This window comes from Bufo bufo, chromosome 1, assembly GCF_905171765.1.
Source record: "Bufo bufo chromosome 1, aBufBuf1.1, whole genome shotgun sequence".
In the NCBI taxonomy this organism is placed as follows: domain Eukaryota; kingdom Metazoa; phylum Chordata; class Amphibia; order Anura; family Bufonidae; genus Bufo; species Bufo bufo.
This window is the reverse complement of record NC_053389.1, coordinates 319,941,183-319,958,547: the sequence shown is the minus strand read 5'-3', so window position 1 is coordinate 319,958,547 and position 17,365 is coordinate 319,941,183. Positions and strand designations below refer to the sequence as shown.

Here is a 17,365-nt window from a genome sequence, read left to right as displayed (position 1 = left end):
GCATCCCTACCTACAGCAGCACCATCTGAATCTGAATGCAGCAATCCATCTCATGGGTTTGTCGTCATTTAACTCTTTATTTACCAGCGCTGTCTATATGGCTTAATACCCTGTTTGTATAGAAAGCGATCCCTGTGAGCCAAGAGCGTCCACCACCCTCACCGTACACGACACAGCACGTGGCAGAGCCTCCCTGAGTCACGTGTTATAGCCCGCAGGAAAAGCAAACGATCGCAGAGTTGTTGATCACAACACGTGTAGGAAATCCCAGAGAGTATCGATTCGCGAGCAGTGTGACCGTCAGTGCGCCTGCGCTGGCCGGACAAGATGGCGGATGACAAGGTGAGTGCTGGAAGAGCGGCATGAGTGCACAGGAGCTAATAATAATCGGTGTTCTCTTGCCTCCCAGTCTTGCTTGTGATGGCTGAAGATATTGGCTAGTGGGGCTGATGCGTTAGTTAGGAGACTTTCTGATACTTTGCACGCATGACTTCCTATACCGGGCACTGTACAGATTGTGCCCTCGTCCTGCAGCCCCCTGTGCGGTTTATGATCAAGGTCAAGCATGTGTGCGCCTTCCTGCAGAGGGAGGGTCACTGGTTCCTGGGTCATTTCAGGAGAAAATGGCGTCTTGTGGTTGTGACTGGTGAAGGTCCTCCACACTTTTCAGTCCAGTAGGTGGTGATGAACAGTGACTGGTACCGCAGATGGATGGCACGGATTTCTATTACTCAGAAAGTGACTCTAATTGTCATCTGGCCACCGGACGATCGCCACGACCATCGCCTATCTGCATTGTGAAATCTGGCAGAGGAACAGCCTGCCGGAGATCACCGTAACCGCCGCATAGTGCCGTGAACCGCAGGATCCTTGTTGACTACAGTGGGATCTGGCCATGTTCTGGTAGAAATGCTTTCTTTTGGCCAGACAAAAATTTGTGTGCACACAACGTTTTGTCCATCTGGAAATTGGTTGAGTCCCATTGTAGTCCATGGGGATCTGGTGGTTCGCGGGATTATCCAGCTACGCCATGTCCGGAGAACTCCGGCAGTCTGGTCTGGTCCTCTGCCGATTTTCACAAAGCAGATGTGAAGGTGGAGTCACTGCCAGCCACCAGGCTCTGTGGGAAATGTACTTTGTGCCTGTGTAATACACACTAGAAAAGCTGCATGTCCTGTTTTGCACCAAAATGTGCGACTTTACCCCCTTTTCTACGGGCCAGAATTATTAACCGTTTGCACCAGAAGTTAGAGCCATTTGCACCACGCACAGCAGTTTGTAAAGTCTCTCTCACACCAGTGATAACAATTGTGTAAGGATCTGTTCAGGGATAAACTGGTGGTTTCGCGCACAAGTTAAGACTACTTTCACACTAGCGGCACGGACCTCCGGCAGGCTGTTCCGTCGGGTGAACAGCCTGTCGGATCCGTCCTGCCACTAGTTCACGTGTGCACCCGGACTGCCGCTCCGTCCCCATTGACTATAATGGGGGCGGAGTTCCGATGGCAGCGCATGCCGAGAGCAGCCGGACTAAAAGTACTGAACTAGCGGCAGGACGGATCCCACAGGCTGTTCACCTGCCAGAACAGCCTGCAGCCAGTGTGAAAGTACCCTAAGTCACCTTTGTCTGTTATTGCATTCAGTCAGGGGCGGATTGGCCATAGACCTTACAGGGAAATTTCCCGGCGGGCCGATGCCTAGGGGTCCACCCGAGCCCTTCCGACAGTGGAAGGTTTTGGGGATGTATTTTGTGATGGACTGTGGTATTTGGCTTTGTTAGGGTGGTATAATGTGCCACATTATGGTATTGCTGGCCCCATCTACTTGTGTTGGCCCTGCCTTCCATCACTTTGGACCAGACTACAAAACGGGGCCACTTTTAGTATTTCTTCGCAGGGCCAAATTAAACCCCCAGTCCGTCCCTGTTTTCAGTGTTTCCATTTTTCCTCGCGGATGCAGTATTTGATGCGTTTTTCATGTGCATGAAGAATAACACCCAACATCTCCTAGCAGCCATCAGTGAAAAACACATTGCCTCCAGATGGCTTCCGTTTATCACACCAGCCCCATTCACTTCTATGGAGCCAGAGCTGCAGGAAAGACGGACTATATAGAGCATGCTGTGATTGGCATAGATGATCAGTGATAGATGATGTCAGGAATCGGTCCGTGTGCCGTCTGTTCACTACACCCATCACGTCTGAACAGAATACCTGCTGGAGGGGAACATTTGTGGTGGTTTTAGTGTCAGTTAAATCTATGAACTGGTGCAGAGGAGTAATATATTTGGCAGATGCACGGTGTGGGGTACACCTATGTCTGTACAAGTACACCGGGCGCTTCCTGACTTGGTGATGACTGTTTGGTGACTTTTTAAATGAGACTTAAATGTGTTTTAATCAGAAATCCGGACCTACTTTTTTTTTTTTACTCCATTCCTAAAAATGGTAAGGCTCAGCAAAAATACGCAGCGAATGTCACATGTAGGCGTCACTTGCATCATCTTCACATCACAGGTTTGATAAATGTCCCTCATCTATGTGTTCCCATTTGTTTCCAGGAACAGATCGCTGATGATGGCGGTCTAACGGTAACGGCCCATTAGATCACATTGATTAGTGATGCGTATACATAGAGATGAGCAAATTGATCCATTTATCAGAGTTCTCGAGCAGTAAGTGGCTGTCCCTGCTGCCACCTGATTGACAGGGCCGGACATTACAACCCTGCGGTGGAGGTGCGGAGCCTCCCTGTTTGCTGCTCGGAGCAGCCACACGGGCACGAGATCTTCAAGTGATATGTCAGTCAAATGGCAGGGCGGACCCTCGGCAGCCCCTCTCTGCTCAAGAACTTTTTGATAAACCGATTGGTACATACAGAGGTCGCAATAACGCCTGTACAAGCGTCATAGACGCCTGTTCAGGCCATTTTACTCCCTGGAAAAAGTCTAAAGCGTACCGATACGCCTTAGACTTTTCCCTGCATTCATCAGCGCAGTGAGCGCTGTGAATGGCACAGGCAGCGCAGCGATGCTGCTGCTGCCTTAAACAACCAATAACAAGGCTCCTTACAGTAAGGAGCTTTGTTATTGGTCAGTTTGAGCGGCTGCCGGAGCTTATGGCACACCGCTCTGAAGTGAGGAGGAAGGAGGCGCGTGATCCTCACTGACGGGGTAAGTGGCCTTGCTGTGAAATTTAGTGGTGGTCTGAGCGCCTTGTTTTCCTCTCTAATGATGAGTCTGAAGCGCTCAACCGAGCGCCGTCTCTCCTCCCTGCTGAGTGCGATACTGAAGACGGCCTCAATAGAAGGTCTAGGGGACCGTCTTCACTACCGCGCTCAGCAGTGAGGAAAAGTGGCTGAGCGCTTCAGACTCCTGCTTATAAAAGTCAGCGGAGGTCCCAGCGCTGGTCACGCCAACAGGAGACCTCCATAACAACAGACCTGTCACCCGTAGACCTCTGTCACCTGTCAGCTTTCTTATGAATCCATCAAGGATTCATTGCAGCATGTTCCATCAGATGCTTATAAAGATTTCTTCTGTAATGCGGTGCCGCATGTGGCCATTTACAGCCTCCAGGACACAGTCCCTCTGCCAAGTGCATGAAGTCTTCACTGTAAAACTGTATAATCCAATAACCACAGCGGTGGTGGCTTTTTTGTGGCATGAGATAGGGCAATGGGTCATGGAAGACAAACTCCCCTTTATAGCAAGATCAAGCATAACACAAAATGACAGCCTCTAGATCAGGGATAAGCAACCTCCGGCACCCCAGCTGTGCTGAAACTACAACTCCCAGTATCCTCCTTTCACTTCTTTGGGAGTTACAAGAACAGCTGAGCAAGTGTGCATGCTGGGAGTTGTAGTTTCACAGCAGCACTGGAGTGCCAAAGGTTGCTGCTCCCTAGATCAGTGGTTATCACTGCGTGATGTCATCATCCAGATCCACAACATGTGACTGTGGCGTGCAAGGTATGTGCCCGGGTCTTTCGCTTGTGCCCTTGGCACCAGCATGCACCACCATCCATTGTACCTGTGTCCTGCTCCGCCAGTGCCTCAGGTCTCTTCAGAGTCTACCAACAGCCCCGGTGGCACGACATACTCACCTGAGAGCTCATTTACAAGGACGTAACTTTGGTGGGCAGCAATGGCCACGTGATGGATGGCAAACCCCAGTGACTAGCAGCACAGATACAGCAGCAAAAATTAAAGGGGTTGTCCCAAGATCAACACTTATTTACCTATCCATACTTGACCCAGAGAACACTAGAACATGGTAACCAAGGTGGGACCCCCAGCGATCATGTACTTGAAGGGGACATGTCTGTTTTAGTAACGACTTGCATTTCCCATGCAATAACAATTCTAGGGAGTCAATTCTTGTGACTCTATATTGTACCATTACTCTATTATTCCTACTAGAACTTCTGAACTAATTGCTAGTAGTCTGCAATAAAGGTCCAGCTGGATGTTACCAGTTGACAGCACTGATTGAATAATATCAGGCTGTGTGGTGACACCCCCATCTGGACCTTCACTGCAAACTGCCAGCAAGTCATTCATAACTAATAACAGGAATAAAAGAGGAATGGTGCAACATAAAGTCATAAGAATAGATCCTCCAGGATTGTTATTACATGTGGGGGTGCAAGTAGTTACCAAAACAGACAAATCAGGAGAGGTGAGGGGTCCTTTTTTAACGACAGGTGATAAATATCGATCTTAGGAAAAACCCTTTAAACCTCATAAAATCACTGCAACAGGGACCTCAGCGGTGCCGACCCCGTCAGAGCAACAGGGACCTCAGCGGTGCCGACCCCGTCAGAGCAACAGGGACCTCAGCGGTGCCGACCCCGTCAGAGCAACAGGGACCTCAGCTAAATATATAATGGTCTAAATTTGCCATTTATGCATGGAAGACAGTTCTAGAATACTAGTAATGGTTTCCCTGCATAAATAGCAACCCCTTAATGTTACGTAGGCCTTCGTATTAACCATTTGAATTACTGTAACTTTCGTACTCCTCATCGGCTGAAAATACTCCTCAAAAATGGTAAGAGGAGTATTTTTACTCTTCCAGAAAAAATGTACCGCGACCTCTGGGTACATACTAATCCAGGGATGCTCAACCTGCGGCCCTCCAGCTGTTGTAAAACTAAAACTCCCTCTATGACCTGCTGTAGGCTGTCCGGGAATGATGGGAGTTGTAGTTTTGCAACAGCTGGAGGGCTGCAGGTTGAGCATGCCTGCACTAATCAATTCACTCATTTTTAGATTCCCGTGGAAAATAACGTGACGTGGATTTCGCATGGTGTTCATATTGCTTTCAGAGCAGCATCTATGCTCCTGAATCCCCCTAAATTTAAGCCATGTGAGCATAGCCTAAGAGTGCACTCGCACGCTGCGGAACTTGCTGCCGAAATTTCTGCAACTGAAAATCCATTTCTATTCCTGTGATTGGGCCAGCAAGTAGTACAACTTGTTATTGCAGGTTACCTCAGGTTAGGGCTGTTTATTGCAGATCCGCAAAACATGGATACCGGCCTTGTGTGTTCTGCGTTTAGCGAAATGTTACATCCTGCCCTCTATAGAACTGTCCTATCCTTGTCCATAAAACGGGGCCGTGGAATGGACATACGGATGCGGACAGCACGTGGGTGCAAAAAATGTGTATCGGATAAGGACAAAAACTACATTGCCCTTATAGTTATGTAATGTCTGTCTTGGCGAATTAATCGGCTTGTGGCAGGTAGAAACCGGCAGGGGATTGGTATTTTATTAAGCGATTCTGTCCCTTTTTTTTGTTTCGTGTATATATAGATATTTTTCCCGGGAGGAAAACCCCTTTAACTCCGTATAAGAACAGCGAGCTGGTAACACAGCTGGCCGCCGGCGAGCGTGGAGCTGGACTCCTAATCAGATCTCCTCGAATGATGTCACGTAGCACAATTTGATTTTGCCATCTGCTTTGCTTTTTTTGTATTTTCAGAGAGATAAAACCTAAGCTGGTTGATAGGGATTTATTAATCTGCTGTAAGTTTACCCACTTTACTACCGCCTGCAACCACCAATCCGATACCGTGGTGGCTCTGACAGCAGAAACGCCTGTATTGCTTCAAAGCGGTCACTTACCAGACGCACTTTTAAGGGCAGAGCAGGACAGAATGAGCCATTTGTAGCTGTACAGTGATCCCTTCCCCATATACTGTCATTCTTGAGATTTGCCAGCAGTCATTAGCAGTCAGTGCCTTGTATGTCGGAGTACAGGCCACCACTTGCAGCATAGTGATGCAGAATAAATAACGTCCAGCTCCCGTTACCTCTTCCGCCAGGGTCCTGTTTCACCCGTCATAGTAAGGGCACATGCACACACGTATTTTCTTTCTGTGTCCATTCCGCGTTTTTTTTATTTTTTATGCAGACCGTATGCGGAACCATTAATTTCAGTGGATCCACAAAAAAATGGAAGTTACTCTGTGTGCATTCTGTTTCGGTATGTCCGTTCCGCAAAAAAAGGAAGATGTCCTATTATTGTCTGCATTACAGACAAGGACAGCGCTGTTCTATTAGGGGCCTGCTGATCCATTCCGCAAAATACGGAATGCACGCGGACGTCATCCGTATTTTTTGCAGACCACATAATACATACGGTTGTGTGCATGAGCCCTAAACCTGTAGAGAACAAGTGCCGATCCAGCGCAGAGTGGTAACACAAAAGGGTGGTCTTTTTTTTTTTTTTTGCTGGATTTTTTATTCTCCCACACTATGCGCTGGATTTTCTTTCAGTTTCTGTTCTTGCATCACCGTGACCCTTATAATGGAGGTATCGTTGGAAACTGATCTGTGCCGTTGCCTGATATGCTCTACTTTTCACCAGAAAGAAGAATCCCCTATTTGTGCAGGTCACATTTGCTTTGTCTTGTAGCCTCAGACATACTGTATTAGACCTCTGGGCCTGTTTGAAATCCTGCGGTGACCTGAAGAATTCTCAGTCCGGTCCTAATCTTATAGCATTTATTATAGAAATAAGTATCTGCACCATTCTAGTTTCCTAGAAGCGGAATCTCACTGTATCAGAGGTGATTTGTGTGATGCGTCAGTTCTGCTTATTGCTTTTTGTATATTTCTGTACAATTGATGCAATTACACGAGTACATTAGTGGCTTGCAGTAGCTGCAGCCCCCAAATTAATGGTAACTCCTGAGCACTACCCGCGGCTGGCTAATGCACAGGTAGGAGCACCCTAAGGGGGTATATGGGGCCTGATCAGTAGTGAACTAAACATAGGAAGCAGCATGGCATAATAATAAAATAAGAAGTCTGGATAGTTAATTTTAGCTTAAAGGGAACTGGAGAGAATCCCTGTCAGAAAAGGCTGCACTTTACAGTCTGCGGTATTTTAGAGGAAACCTAAATGAACTGGGAAACCTTGACTATCCTCCTCCCATTCTACTGATTTTCTGACCTCGCCCTTTCAGTGGGCTCCCTCCAACCAGTGAACGTGTTGTATCCAATGCTATATTGACATGCAGGCTCATGTTCTTGTTCTGCGTCTACTACAGTTTTAGATTGCTCTTCCCTTTTATTTTTTGTTCTCTTTCTTCTTATTTTTTGTTAAGTTAAAACCAAATTACTACCTTTTGAAACATAAAATGAACTGGAAGTGGGGAGAAGGGTCATGGAGATGGCTCCCCACCGGTTTCTTCCGGCAGGACTACAGGGAGTGCAGAATTATTAGGCAAGTTGTATTTTTGAGGATTAATTTTATTATTGAACAACAACCATGTTCTCAATGAACCCAAAAAACTCATTAACATCAAAGCTGAATATGTTTGGAAGTAGTTTTTAGTTTGTTTTTAGTTTTAGCTATTTTAGGGGGATATCTGTGTGTGCAGGTGACTATTACTGTGCCTAATTATTAGGCAACTTAACAAAAAACAAATATATACCCATTTAAATTATTTATTTTTACCAGTGAAACCAATATAACATCTCAACATTCACAAATATACATTTCTGACATTCAAAAACAAAAACAAATCAGTGACCAATATAGCCACCTTTCTTTGCAAGGACACTCAAAAGCCTGCCATCCATGGATTCTGTCAGTGTTTTGATCTGTTCACCATCAACATTGCGTGCAGCAGCAACCACAGCCTCCCAGACACTGTTCAGAGAGGTGTACTGTTTTCCCTCCTTGTAAATCTCACATTTGATGATGGACCACAGGTTCTCAATGGGGTTCAGATCAGGTGAACAAGGAGGCCATGTCATTAGATTTTCTTCTTTTATACCCTTTCTTGCCAGCCACGCTGTGGAGTACTTGGACGCGTGTGATGGAGCATTGTCCTGCATGAAAATCATGTTTTTCTTGAAGGATGCAGACTTCTTCCTGTACCACTGCTTGAAGAAGGTGTCTTCCAGAAACTGGCAGTAGGACTGGGAGTTGAGCTTGACTCCATCCTCAACCCGAAAAGGCCCCACAAGCTCACCTTTGATGATACCAGCCCAAACCAGTACTCCACCTCCACCTTGCTGGCGTCTGAGTCGGACTGGAGCTCTCTGCCCTTTACCAATCCAGCCACGGGCCCATCCATCTGGCCCATCAAGACTCACTCTCATTTCATCAGTCCATAAAACCTTAGAAAAATCAGTCTTGAGATATTTCTTGGCCCAGTCTTGACGTTTCAGCTTGTGTGTCTTGTTCAGTGGTGGTCGTCTTTCAGCCTTTCTTACCTTGGCCATGTCTCTGAGTATTGCACACATTGTGCTTTTGGGCACTCCAGTGATGTTGCTGCTCTGAAATATGGCCAAACTGGTGGCAAGTGGCATCTTGGCAACTGCACGCTTGACTTTTCTCAGTTCATGGGCAGTTATTTTGCGCCTTGGTTTTCCCACATGCTTCTTGCGACCCTGTTGACTATTTTGAATGAAACGCTTGATTGTTCGATGATCACGCTTCAGAAGCTTTGCAATTTTAAGAGTGCTGCATCCCTCTGCAAGATATCTCACTATTTTTGACTTTTCTGAGCCTGTCAAGTCCTTCTTTTGACCCATTTTGCCAAAGGAAAGGAAGTTGCCTAATAATTATGCACACCTAATATAGGGTGTTGATGTCATTAGACCACACCCCTTCTCATTACAGAGATGCACATCACCTAATATGCTTAATTGGTAGTAGGCTTTCGAGCCTATACAGCTTGGAGTAAGACAACATGCATATATCGCATATATTTCCCCTTATAACCATGTTATAAGGGGAAATAATAATGATCGGGTCTCCATCCTGATTGTCACCTAGCGTGAAAATCGCACCGCATCCGCACTTGCTTGCGGATGTTTGCAATTTTCACGCAACCCCATTCACTTCTATGGGGCCTGCGTTGCGTGAAAAACGCAGAATATAGAACATGCTGCGATTTTCACGCAACGCACAAGTGATGCGTGAAAATCACCGCTCGTGTGCACAGCCCCATAGAAATGAATGGGTCAGGATTCAGTGCGGGTGCAATGCGTTCAACTCGCGCATCGCATCCGCGCGGAATACTCGCCCGTGTGAAAGGGGCCTTAAAGTAGTTAGCCTAAAACTACATGGTGAGCCTGCTACCAAGGTGCACACTGTTTTGATAGATTTGAGATATTGAGCCAGAATTCTGGTGCACTGGTCTTAGTTAAAGCTTCCTAGATATTCTATTAAGATATTCTCCTGTCTGTCCAGTTACTGTCAGTTATAATAACCTAGAAATAATTGCTATAAGTAATGAGAAATGTAGTTGCTCCCATGATCCTGGCGCACAGTCCTGTAGAAATCCTGCAGAACATTCAGGTGTTGGTGTCCAACTGATCTGCTCCATTTTTGGCTGGAGACAGAATGAGATTGGGGCTTAGCTAATGTGGTGGTTTTGTCCTCCTGCCGACAGGACCCAGCAGGGAGGCTCCTGCTCCAGCCACTAGTCTCACATCTAGTGACAGGACAATGAGCTTCTGGGACCGATTTCTTGTCTCAAGTTCAAATGAAATATGAGAATAATAGGACCAAGGTAATGATAAAAGGAGGAATTGCCTAACTTTATTATTTCTGTGTTCCCTATAAAGCGGAGGGGGCTTTCTGTGAACGGATACTGGTAGGCTAGAGAATTGCATTAGTGAGTTGTGCAAGTGAAACAACTTATACATCTGAAGGATGTTCTTACGGCAGAAAGATTCTGGGAATTCACACTCAACTTACTAGAACTTCTTTTTTGCATTCAAGTATATCCTTGTGTTTCTTCTAGGGCTCCCCAAGTCTTAAGGACCTAGCCTTTCTGAAAGGTCAGCTAGAAGGCCTGCAGCGTAAACTGGAGACAGAAGTACAGGCTGGAGTGTCTCAGGTAATATAATTTTTTTTCCACAGCAAAGTGTTCTCACATTGAATGATAGCGTTAATGTTCTGGAAGCTCACTGAAGCTCCACCATCTCTGGAAGAAGAGGAAGTCAAATATATAGATGGCACCATGCAACCACCCCAGGAGGTGTACAGAGTGGTATTAGGGTATGGCCACATGGAGCGGCTGTGATACGATTGTTCTGCTGTCCAATACCACACAGCCAATTAGCCCCCAGCTTTCTTACAGTTAACTAATGAAGACCGCACTACATGATCAGGTCTAGCTTTCTAGCTGACCTGGCCGCACGGCCATTAACAATAAAGTCTGATTATGCAGTGCGGTCTGGAGTGAATGCACCGCAGGCTATTATAGCCAAGTAATAAAGTACAGTCCAATATAGTGAGTCTTCCCTCTATTTTATCACTTGACTGTAATAGCCTACTGTGCGTTCGCTCCAAACCCCCAGGGGCTTATTAACCCTATCTTGGAGGGAGGGGAGCAATGTTGTTTACATAGGACTGTTGGAGAAGCTGACAGGACGGTGTGTTCACACCGCCACTATTTATTTCTGTTCTGCTTTGTTAGATGAGCAGAACAACAAAAATAACGGAAGTGCTGGATCGGGCACCTAACTGACAAGAACAGAGCTGAGCAGACTCCATTGACTAGAATGAAGTCTGTTCAGTTCAGGATCTTGTCTTTTTAACAGGCAAAAAAAAATCCTACATGTGAGTCTTTTTGACAGAATCTGAGACAGACGTCCCGAACTGAGTCTCCAACACAGATATGAACAATTGTAGGCCTACTTATTATGTATTTGTATTACTGCAACTTTTGTACTCCACCTCCACTAAAAATACTCCTCAGAAATGGTCAGAGGAGTATTTTTACTCTTCTGGAAAAAATGTAGTGCAACCTTTTGGAGAAGTACAAACAGCATGCACAGAGGAAAACTGCCAAATGGCTTCATTCCTCATGTACACACACTGTACTTCTGATTAATGCAAGGTTTGTTGTAAGGTTAAAAGGGGGATAACTATGAGATTGGTGGGGATCCTACCTCTAGGAACCCCACTGATCCCGAGAATGGGTTACCCCGTACCCCTGGAAAGGAACAGAGCGGCTGCGTACATGCAGACCAGCTGCTCTATTCATTTCGGGGAGGCCCCACCGGGTACGGGGCCCTAGTGATTTTTAGAGGTCTTTGCAGTGGAACCCCCCACAATCTAATAGTTATTCCTATTGAGGCATAACATTGGAATATTCCTTTAAGTTGTAGCTACCCTAAACTTGAAAGGTTCCATGCTGCAGACAACTGATGTGCCCCTGTAAACTGGACCCAACATTAGCAGCATGGTGGTTCTCAGGATTGGTGGGGTCAGACCAAGATGGGAGTAATCCCTACTGCTTGGTCAGGTTATACAGCACTGTGTGCAGGGGTAGGAAAGAATGCTGCAAAGGAAGGGTCCTTTCTAAATCATTGCATTCCTTAAACTGTGTAAGTGAACCTAGAAGAATGGATGCTGGTATGAAAGTAAAGGGTGGTCACACCAAATACTGATTGGATTTAGATTTCTCTTTTGTCCATTCTCTCACCTTAAACTATTCAGGTGCATTTAGACACACCAATAATTGTCCAGACGACCGACCGTTCCCGATCATCAGATTGTGCTGAGTAAACATGATCTGCTGCCAGGAAACGAGTCTAGGGAAGAGCGATGGCATTACTGATTGCTTCTCCGCCAGCGATCAGCAGATTGTCTGGAAGGAAGCGTTCCTTCCAGACAATCTGCTGTAATATCGCCCCGTGTAAAGGGAACTTTACTCCGCAGCACTTTTTGCACGGTACTGTACATGGGCAGCTCTAATCTGCCATTCACCTTCTGCTTTTATGATTCGTAATGTTGTTCACGGATGGCACGCCTCAGAAATCGGACCGTATGAGTATTTCATTATTGATCAGTCCAGGTTCATTGAATGTGTGTTGTCTGAAATGATCTTATAGTAAAAATTGTTGTCTTTGTCTTTTCTAGGACGGCAGTCTTCTGAGCTCTCCGTTTCTCAAGGGATTCCTAGCTGGCTATATTGTTTCCAAACTCAGGGCTTCTGCGTTCCTTGGCTTTGTGGTAGGAGCTTGCACAGGAATTTATGCTGCCCAAGCCTATGCAGTACCCAATGTTGAGAAGACGATCAAGGACTACCTTGGTTCCTTAAAGAAAGGGCCGGATTAGACTGGATGGAAAGTGCTGACACTCCATTAACCGCTCCCTCGATGCTTTAAGTGCTTTATTGGAACTATGCTGGGTACTTGATCTCTCATACTGCAGTGTGTGCAGTTGTCTCCCCTGAATCTGCAGTAGGTGGTAGGGGTTAGCTCAGCAGGCAGAAGATGCTGCTAAGTGCTTTCTTTCATCTTACAGGTCTATATGTAATACAAAGTGTGTTTTGGATGAAATGTTACAGAGCCGTAGCAAAAAGGCAGCGCAAACCATTGAATGGCAGCCATTGAAATAATCCGGGATCTAACTCTGCAGCATCTGCACCAGAACACTCATTCTTTCCCGGTCAGATTCCACGTATATATCGTACAAATGGCTTTCATTCAGTACCTGACATGTATTCTTTGCATTTAAGGCTTTATTTCTGTATCTTTTTGCACAGACACATTTTAATTTGTATATAATAAATGAAATGAGATGATGATTATAGAAACCTCTTCAAAACTGCCTTTTTATATAGTACTGCCGATACATCGGGGATGTTGGTTGTGAACATGGGACCAGAGGAATCCTTCCATTCCTCCACCAGTAAGATGCTCAGGGGTGCACTATGGGCACTGATGCTAGGGGTATCAGTGGTCATTTATGGCTCCCATGCTCCTCTGATATCTTTGTGCAGAATTGATGGACGAATCCCCTTCAGTTCCTCTTCTGTTGTCCTCCTCATTGAATTTTTCAAGTGGATGATGTCGGTGGTGATGCTTCTGCTCTGGGATTGGAGAACTGTGCAGCTACAAGTCTCGTGGCGACTGGCCATTCCTTATGCTTTGCCTGCTATCCTGTATGGTGCCAATAACAATTTAGTGGTTCACATGCAGCACTTTATGGACCCAAGCAGCTTCCAAGTATTGAGTAACTTGAAGATTGTCAGCACTGCTGTAATGTACAGCATCTTCTTACGCCAGAATCTCTCCATCCGAAAGTGGCTTGCCTTGTCCTTATTGACAGTGGCTGGTGTATTTTATAGCTTCGGTGGCATTCAGGATCTCGAGGAACAATCTGCTGGCACACATCTTTATATCAGTCTGCAAGGCCTCCTCCTGATGGTGATCTACTGCCTGATTTCTGGACTGTCTGCAGTTTATACTGAGGTGACGCTTAAGACTCAGAAAATCCCACTGAACCTCCAGAACATTTACTTGTATTCTTTTGGTATCATTGTCAACTTTCTGGTCCACTTGACAGGAAGTCCCAGCAGTGGTTTTCTGGATGGGTTCTCCACTTGGGTTTTAGTTATCATTATAAGCCAAGGACTCAATGGCTTGATAATGTCTGCCGTAATGAAACACAGCAGTAACCTCACCAGACTGTTCATCATTTCCTTCTCCATGCTTGTAAATGGACTTTTGTCTTACTTGCTGTTCCAGCTCCAGCTGACGTTCCTTTTCTTTTTTGCAGTTGTTCTCATTGGCTTAGCTGTCTATTTGTTCTATGGCATCAAATGAATGTGTCATTTTATCATAAATTTGCCATTTACCTTTGAATTATCACTTACTCTTAGGCCTCATTCAAACATCAATGACATCATCGCAAATCTTACTCTGACCAAAGGTCTAATGATCTAAACTTACACTTCAATGCACCCACAGTATGGACATCTGAATAAAGCTATATTTAAATCTGCTTGCACGTTGTTCATTATCGGGCCCATAACAAATATCTTCCCAGAATGTTATGGATACAGTGTGGCCAAGACATGGCTGCCGTGCAGCGGGAGTTGCATGGCCATATAACTGTGATGTAGTTCCACGTTGGTCAAAGCGAGGAGTGGATCCCAATGGAAGAAACAATATCCTAAGTTATACTCCTGCTCTTTGTTATTTCAACTCCAGCCTGAATGGCTTCACTTCATTCAATTCTTGCACCTCTGGGACCTTCACCTGGCTCAAGAAAGGGGCTCCATTTTGCAGTGCCATGAATGGAGTGGAGGATGCTCATGTTTGACTCTTCTCATTAACTTTTATAGGACTTCCAAAACTAACATGCATGCGTGGCGACCTCTCTATTCATGGTGACCCAAAGAGGGCCCTGTTCTCTCGATGGTAGTGGGATCCAAACCTATCCAACATTGTGGCATATCCCGTGGATATGCCTTAAAAGTCCAGGTTGGACTGCCCTTTTAAAGAAAAAGGACATGGCTTACAGTGCAATGATGTGTGGCAAAATGTTTGTGCAAGATAAGCAAACCAATTGGAGGTGTCCAGTTAGACAAAACATCCAATATGCCTTAGCCCCTTAATGATGTCCACGGTAAATGTACGGCAGATGTTAGGTCTTTAAATATGGAGCCCAAATAGGTGCTGAAGTGGGTGCCATAGTTGCTGGGTTTCTGCTGATCATGGGCTTTTAACCCCTTAGATGTGGTAGTCAATTGCGACCACAGCATCTAAGCGCTCTTTTCCCAGGAGCACTGCACTCCTGGGCCTGGACGGCTCCCCGTGCCAAGATCAAGGGAGCTGTTTAGTTGATATGACAGCCTCGGGCACTCTGAAATATACCTCTGCCAGGGCTCCATAGGAGCGTAGTGAATCTCCTATAGACTGCAATGGTAATTCATTGCAGTCTATGGGAGAAGCGATCAGACAATCCCAAGTTCAAGTCCCCCAAATGGTATCAACAAAAACTATGAACCCTCACACAACTCTGTAGACATATGAAAAGGGGGTCAGAATATGGTGATGAAAAGTAATTTTTTAATAACTGGAAATAAGTTATTCTTTTGCTATATATGAGTGCTGCATTTCCTTGCTCTGAGGCTCCTCCTTGCCTTGCGCAGCGCAAGGTGTGTTTGTTTACTGCCGGAGACAAATGGGTGCTCTCTAGTGCTGCTGGAGGCTGTTTTGAAGGCGGTTACTATGCTGCTTTGCATAGTACCCACCTCCAAAACAACCTAGGGCATTGCTAGACCGCACCCATTTGTGCTGGTGACGACACCAGGCTCACTGCTAGGTGGAAGTCTCCACCTAGCATAGTGAGGAGAAGGCAGTAAACAAATAGACCTTGCGATATATACAGGTTCAGCCCTGATCCCGCAGAACCCCTTTAAGTATTAAAGTACAAGAAAAAGTATTCAGATGTGGTACTGCAGTCATTTTACTAACCCAGAGAATTAGGCTCCATTCACACGTCTGCAAATGGGTCCGCATCCGTTCAGCAATTTTGTGGAACGGGTGCAAACCCATTCATTCTCTATGAGGACAGAAAAGATGCGGACAGCACACAGTGTGCTGTCCGCATCCACATTTCCGTGCTTCGGCCCTGAACTTCCGGTCCAAATAGATAGATCATGTCCTATTCTTGTCCGCAATTGCCGACAAGAATAGGCAGTTCTATGGGGGGGGTGCCGGCCGCGTGTATTGTGAATGGACCCTAAAGGTAACATATCAGTTTTACCGCATAGAGAACGCCGTAAAAACAAAACCCATAAAACTAGAGGAATTGCGTTTGTTTTTTTTTGTTTTGTTTTTTTGCCAGCTTCCCAGTAAATCGTGTGCAATATTAAATGGTGCCATTAGAAGTTACAACTTGTCCTGCATAAAATAAGCTATGTGAACAGGAGAATAAAATAGTTATGGCCCTGGGAAGGCAGGGAGTAAAAAACGGAATATCGCTCCGATGAGCCACTGGGATAAATTTGACACATCTTTAGACTGCCCGATCTAAGTGTATACGGTTTCAAATACCTCATTAGGAACTGAAATGTTCATTCAGCATTCTTTTTTCATGGGCACTTGGTAACCTGTGAAACTGTTTGGAATGAATTCATTGAACGCCACCTCAGCTTTCATGGCTGTGCAGTTCTCACCACCTGGCGGCTGTGTCTCGGCCACATTACGGCTGTGTGACCGTACCTTTTATGGAGGGGAACATTTAGGCAAGATTCAAACATGCAATTTTTGGTGTAATTTGTAATGATTTTATTTTGACCAAACCAAGGAGTGGATCCAAAAGGAAGAAACGGTATCCTAACATTTATATGTCTGCTCTTTGTTGTTTCCACTGTGTGTTTGGCTCCAAAAATTGAACATGTGATTCCAACCTGAAAGACCTTCAGCATGCAGTCCATGACGTGTAATAAAGGGAGTTTCCCAGGAGTAAACTGTTCAAGACCTATCCTAAGAATAGGTCATCTATCGAGGTGGTGGGGGTCCAGCTCCCAGCACCCCCACAATCGGTTTATAGGAGTCGCAGTGCACCAGAACTAGCTTAGCTCAGTTTCATTTAAGTTCATGGGGCTGAGCTTGCAGCACTTGTCCAGGCCACTGCACAGTTTATGCAGCTGTGTCCTGGCGTGCAGTGGCTTCACCAGTTGTTTGGTGTGGTTGGTGGAAGTTGGATTCTGACTACTGCTTAGGCTACTTTCACACTAGCGTCTTAGTTTTCCGGTATTGAGATCCGTCATAGGGGCTCAATACTGGAAAAAAAAACACTTCAGTTTTGTCCTCATTTATTGTCAATGGGGACAAAACATAGCTGAACAGAACGGAGCGCTCCAAAATGCATTCCGTTGCGTTCCCATACTGGAGAGCAAACCGCAACATGTTGTAATTTGCTTTTTGTCCTGGGATGTGGAGCAAGACGGATCCGGCATGATGCACAATGCAAGTCAATGGGGACAGATCTGTTTTCTCTGATACAATAGAAAACGGATCCGTCCCCCATTGACTTTTAATGGTGTTCATGACAGATCCGTCTTGGCTATGTTACAGATAATACAACCG

At 45.7% G+C, this 17,365-nt stretch overlaps 2 protein-coding genes across 2 annotated transcripts; both read left to right on the top strand.

Annotated features, from left to right (window-relative positions):
• The first annotated feature begins 277 nt into the window (after positions 1–277).
• LOC121009029 (SLC35A4 upstream open reading frame protein-like) lies at positions 278–13,066 on the top strand. The gene is made up of 3 exons (XM_040441920.1): positions 278–342; positions 10,273–10,368; positions 12,399–13,066. Exons 1-3 carry the CDS (start codon positions 328–330, stop codon positions 12,594–12,596), a joined length of 309 nt encoding a protein of 102 aa, XP_040297854.1. The 5' UTR covers positions 278–327; the 3' UTR covers positions 12,597–13,066.
• Positions 13,067–13,093: 27 nt separating this feature from the next.
• Positions 13,094–14,267, top strand: SLC35A4 (solute carrier family 35 member A4). The gene has a single exon (XM_040441906.1). The coding sequence runs from the start codon at positions 13,124–13,126 to the stop codon at positions 14,087–14,089; it is 966 nt and encodes a 321-aa protein (XP_040297840.1). The 5' UTR covers positions 13,094–13,123; the 3' UTR covers positions 14,090–14,267.
• Positions 14,268–17,365: the final 3,098 nt, after the last annotated feature.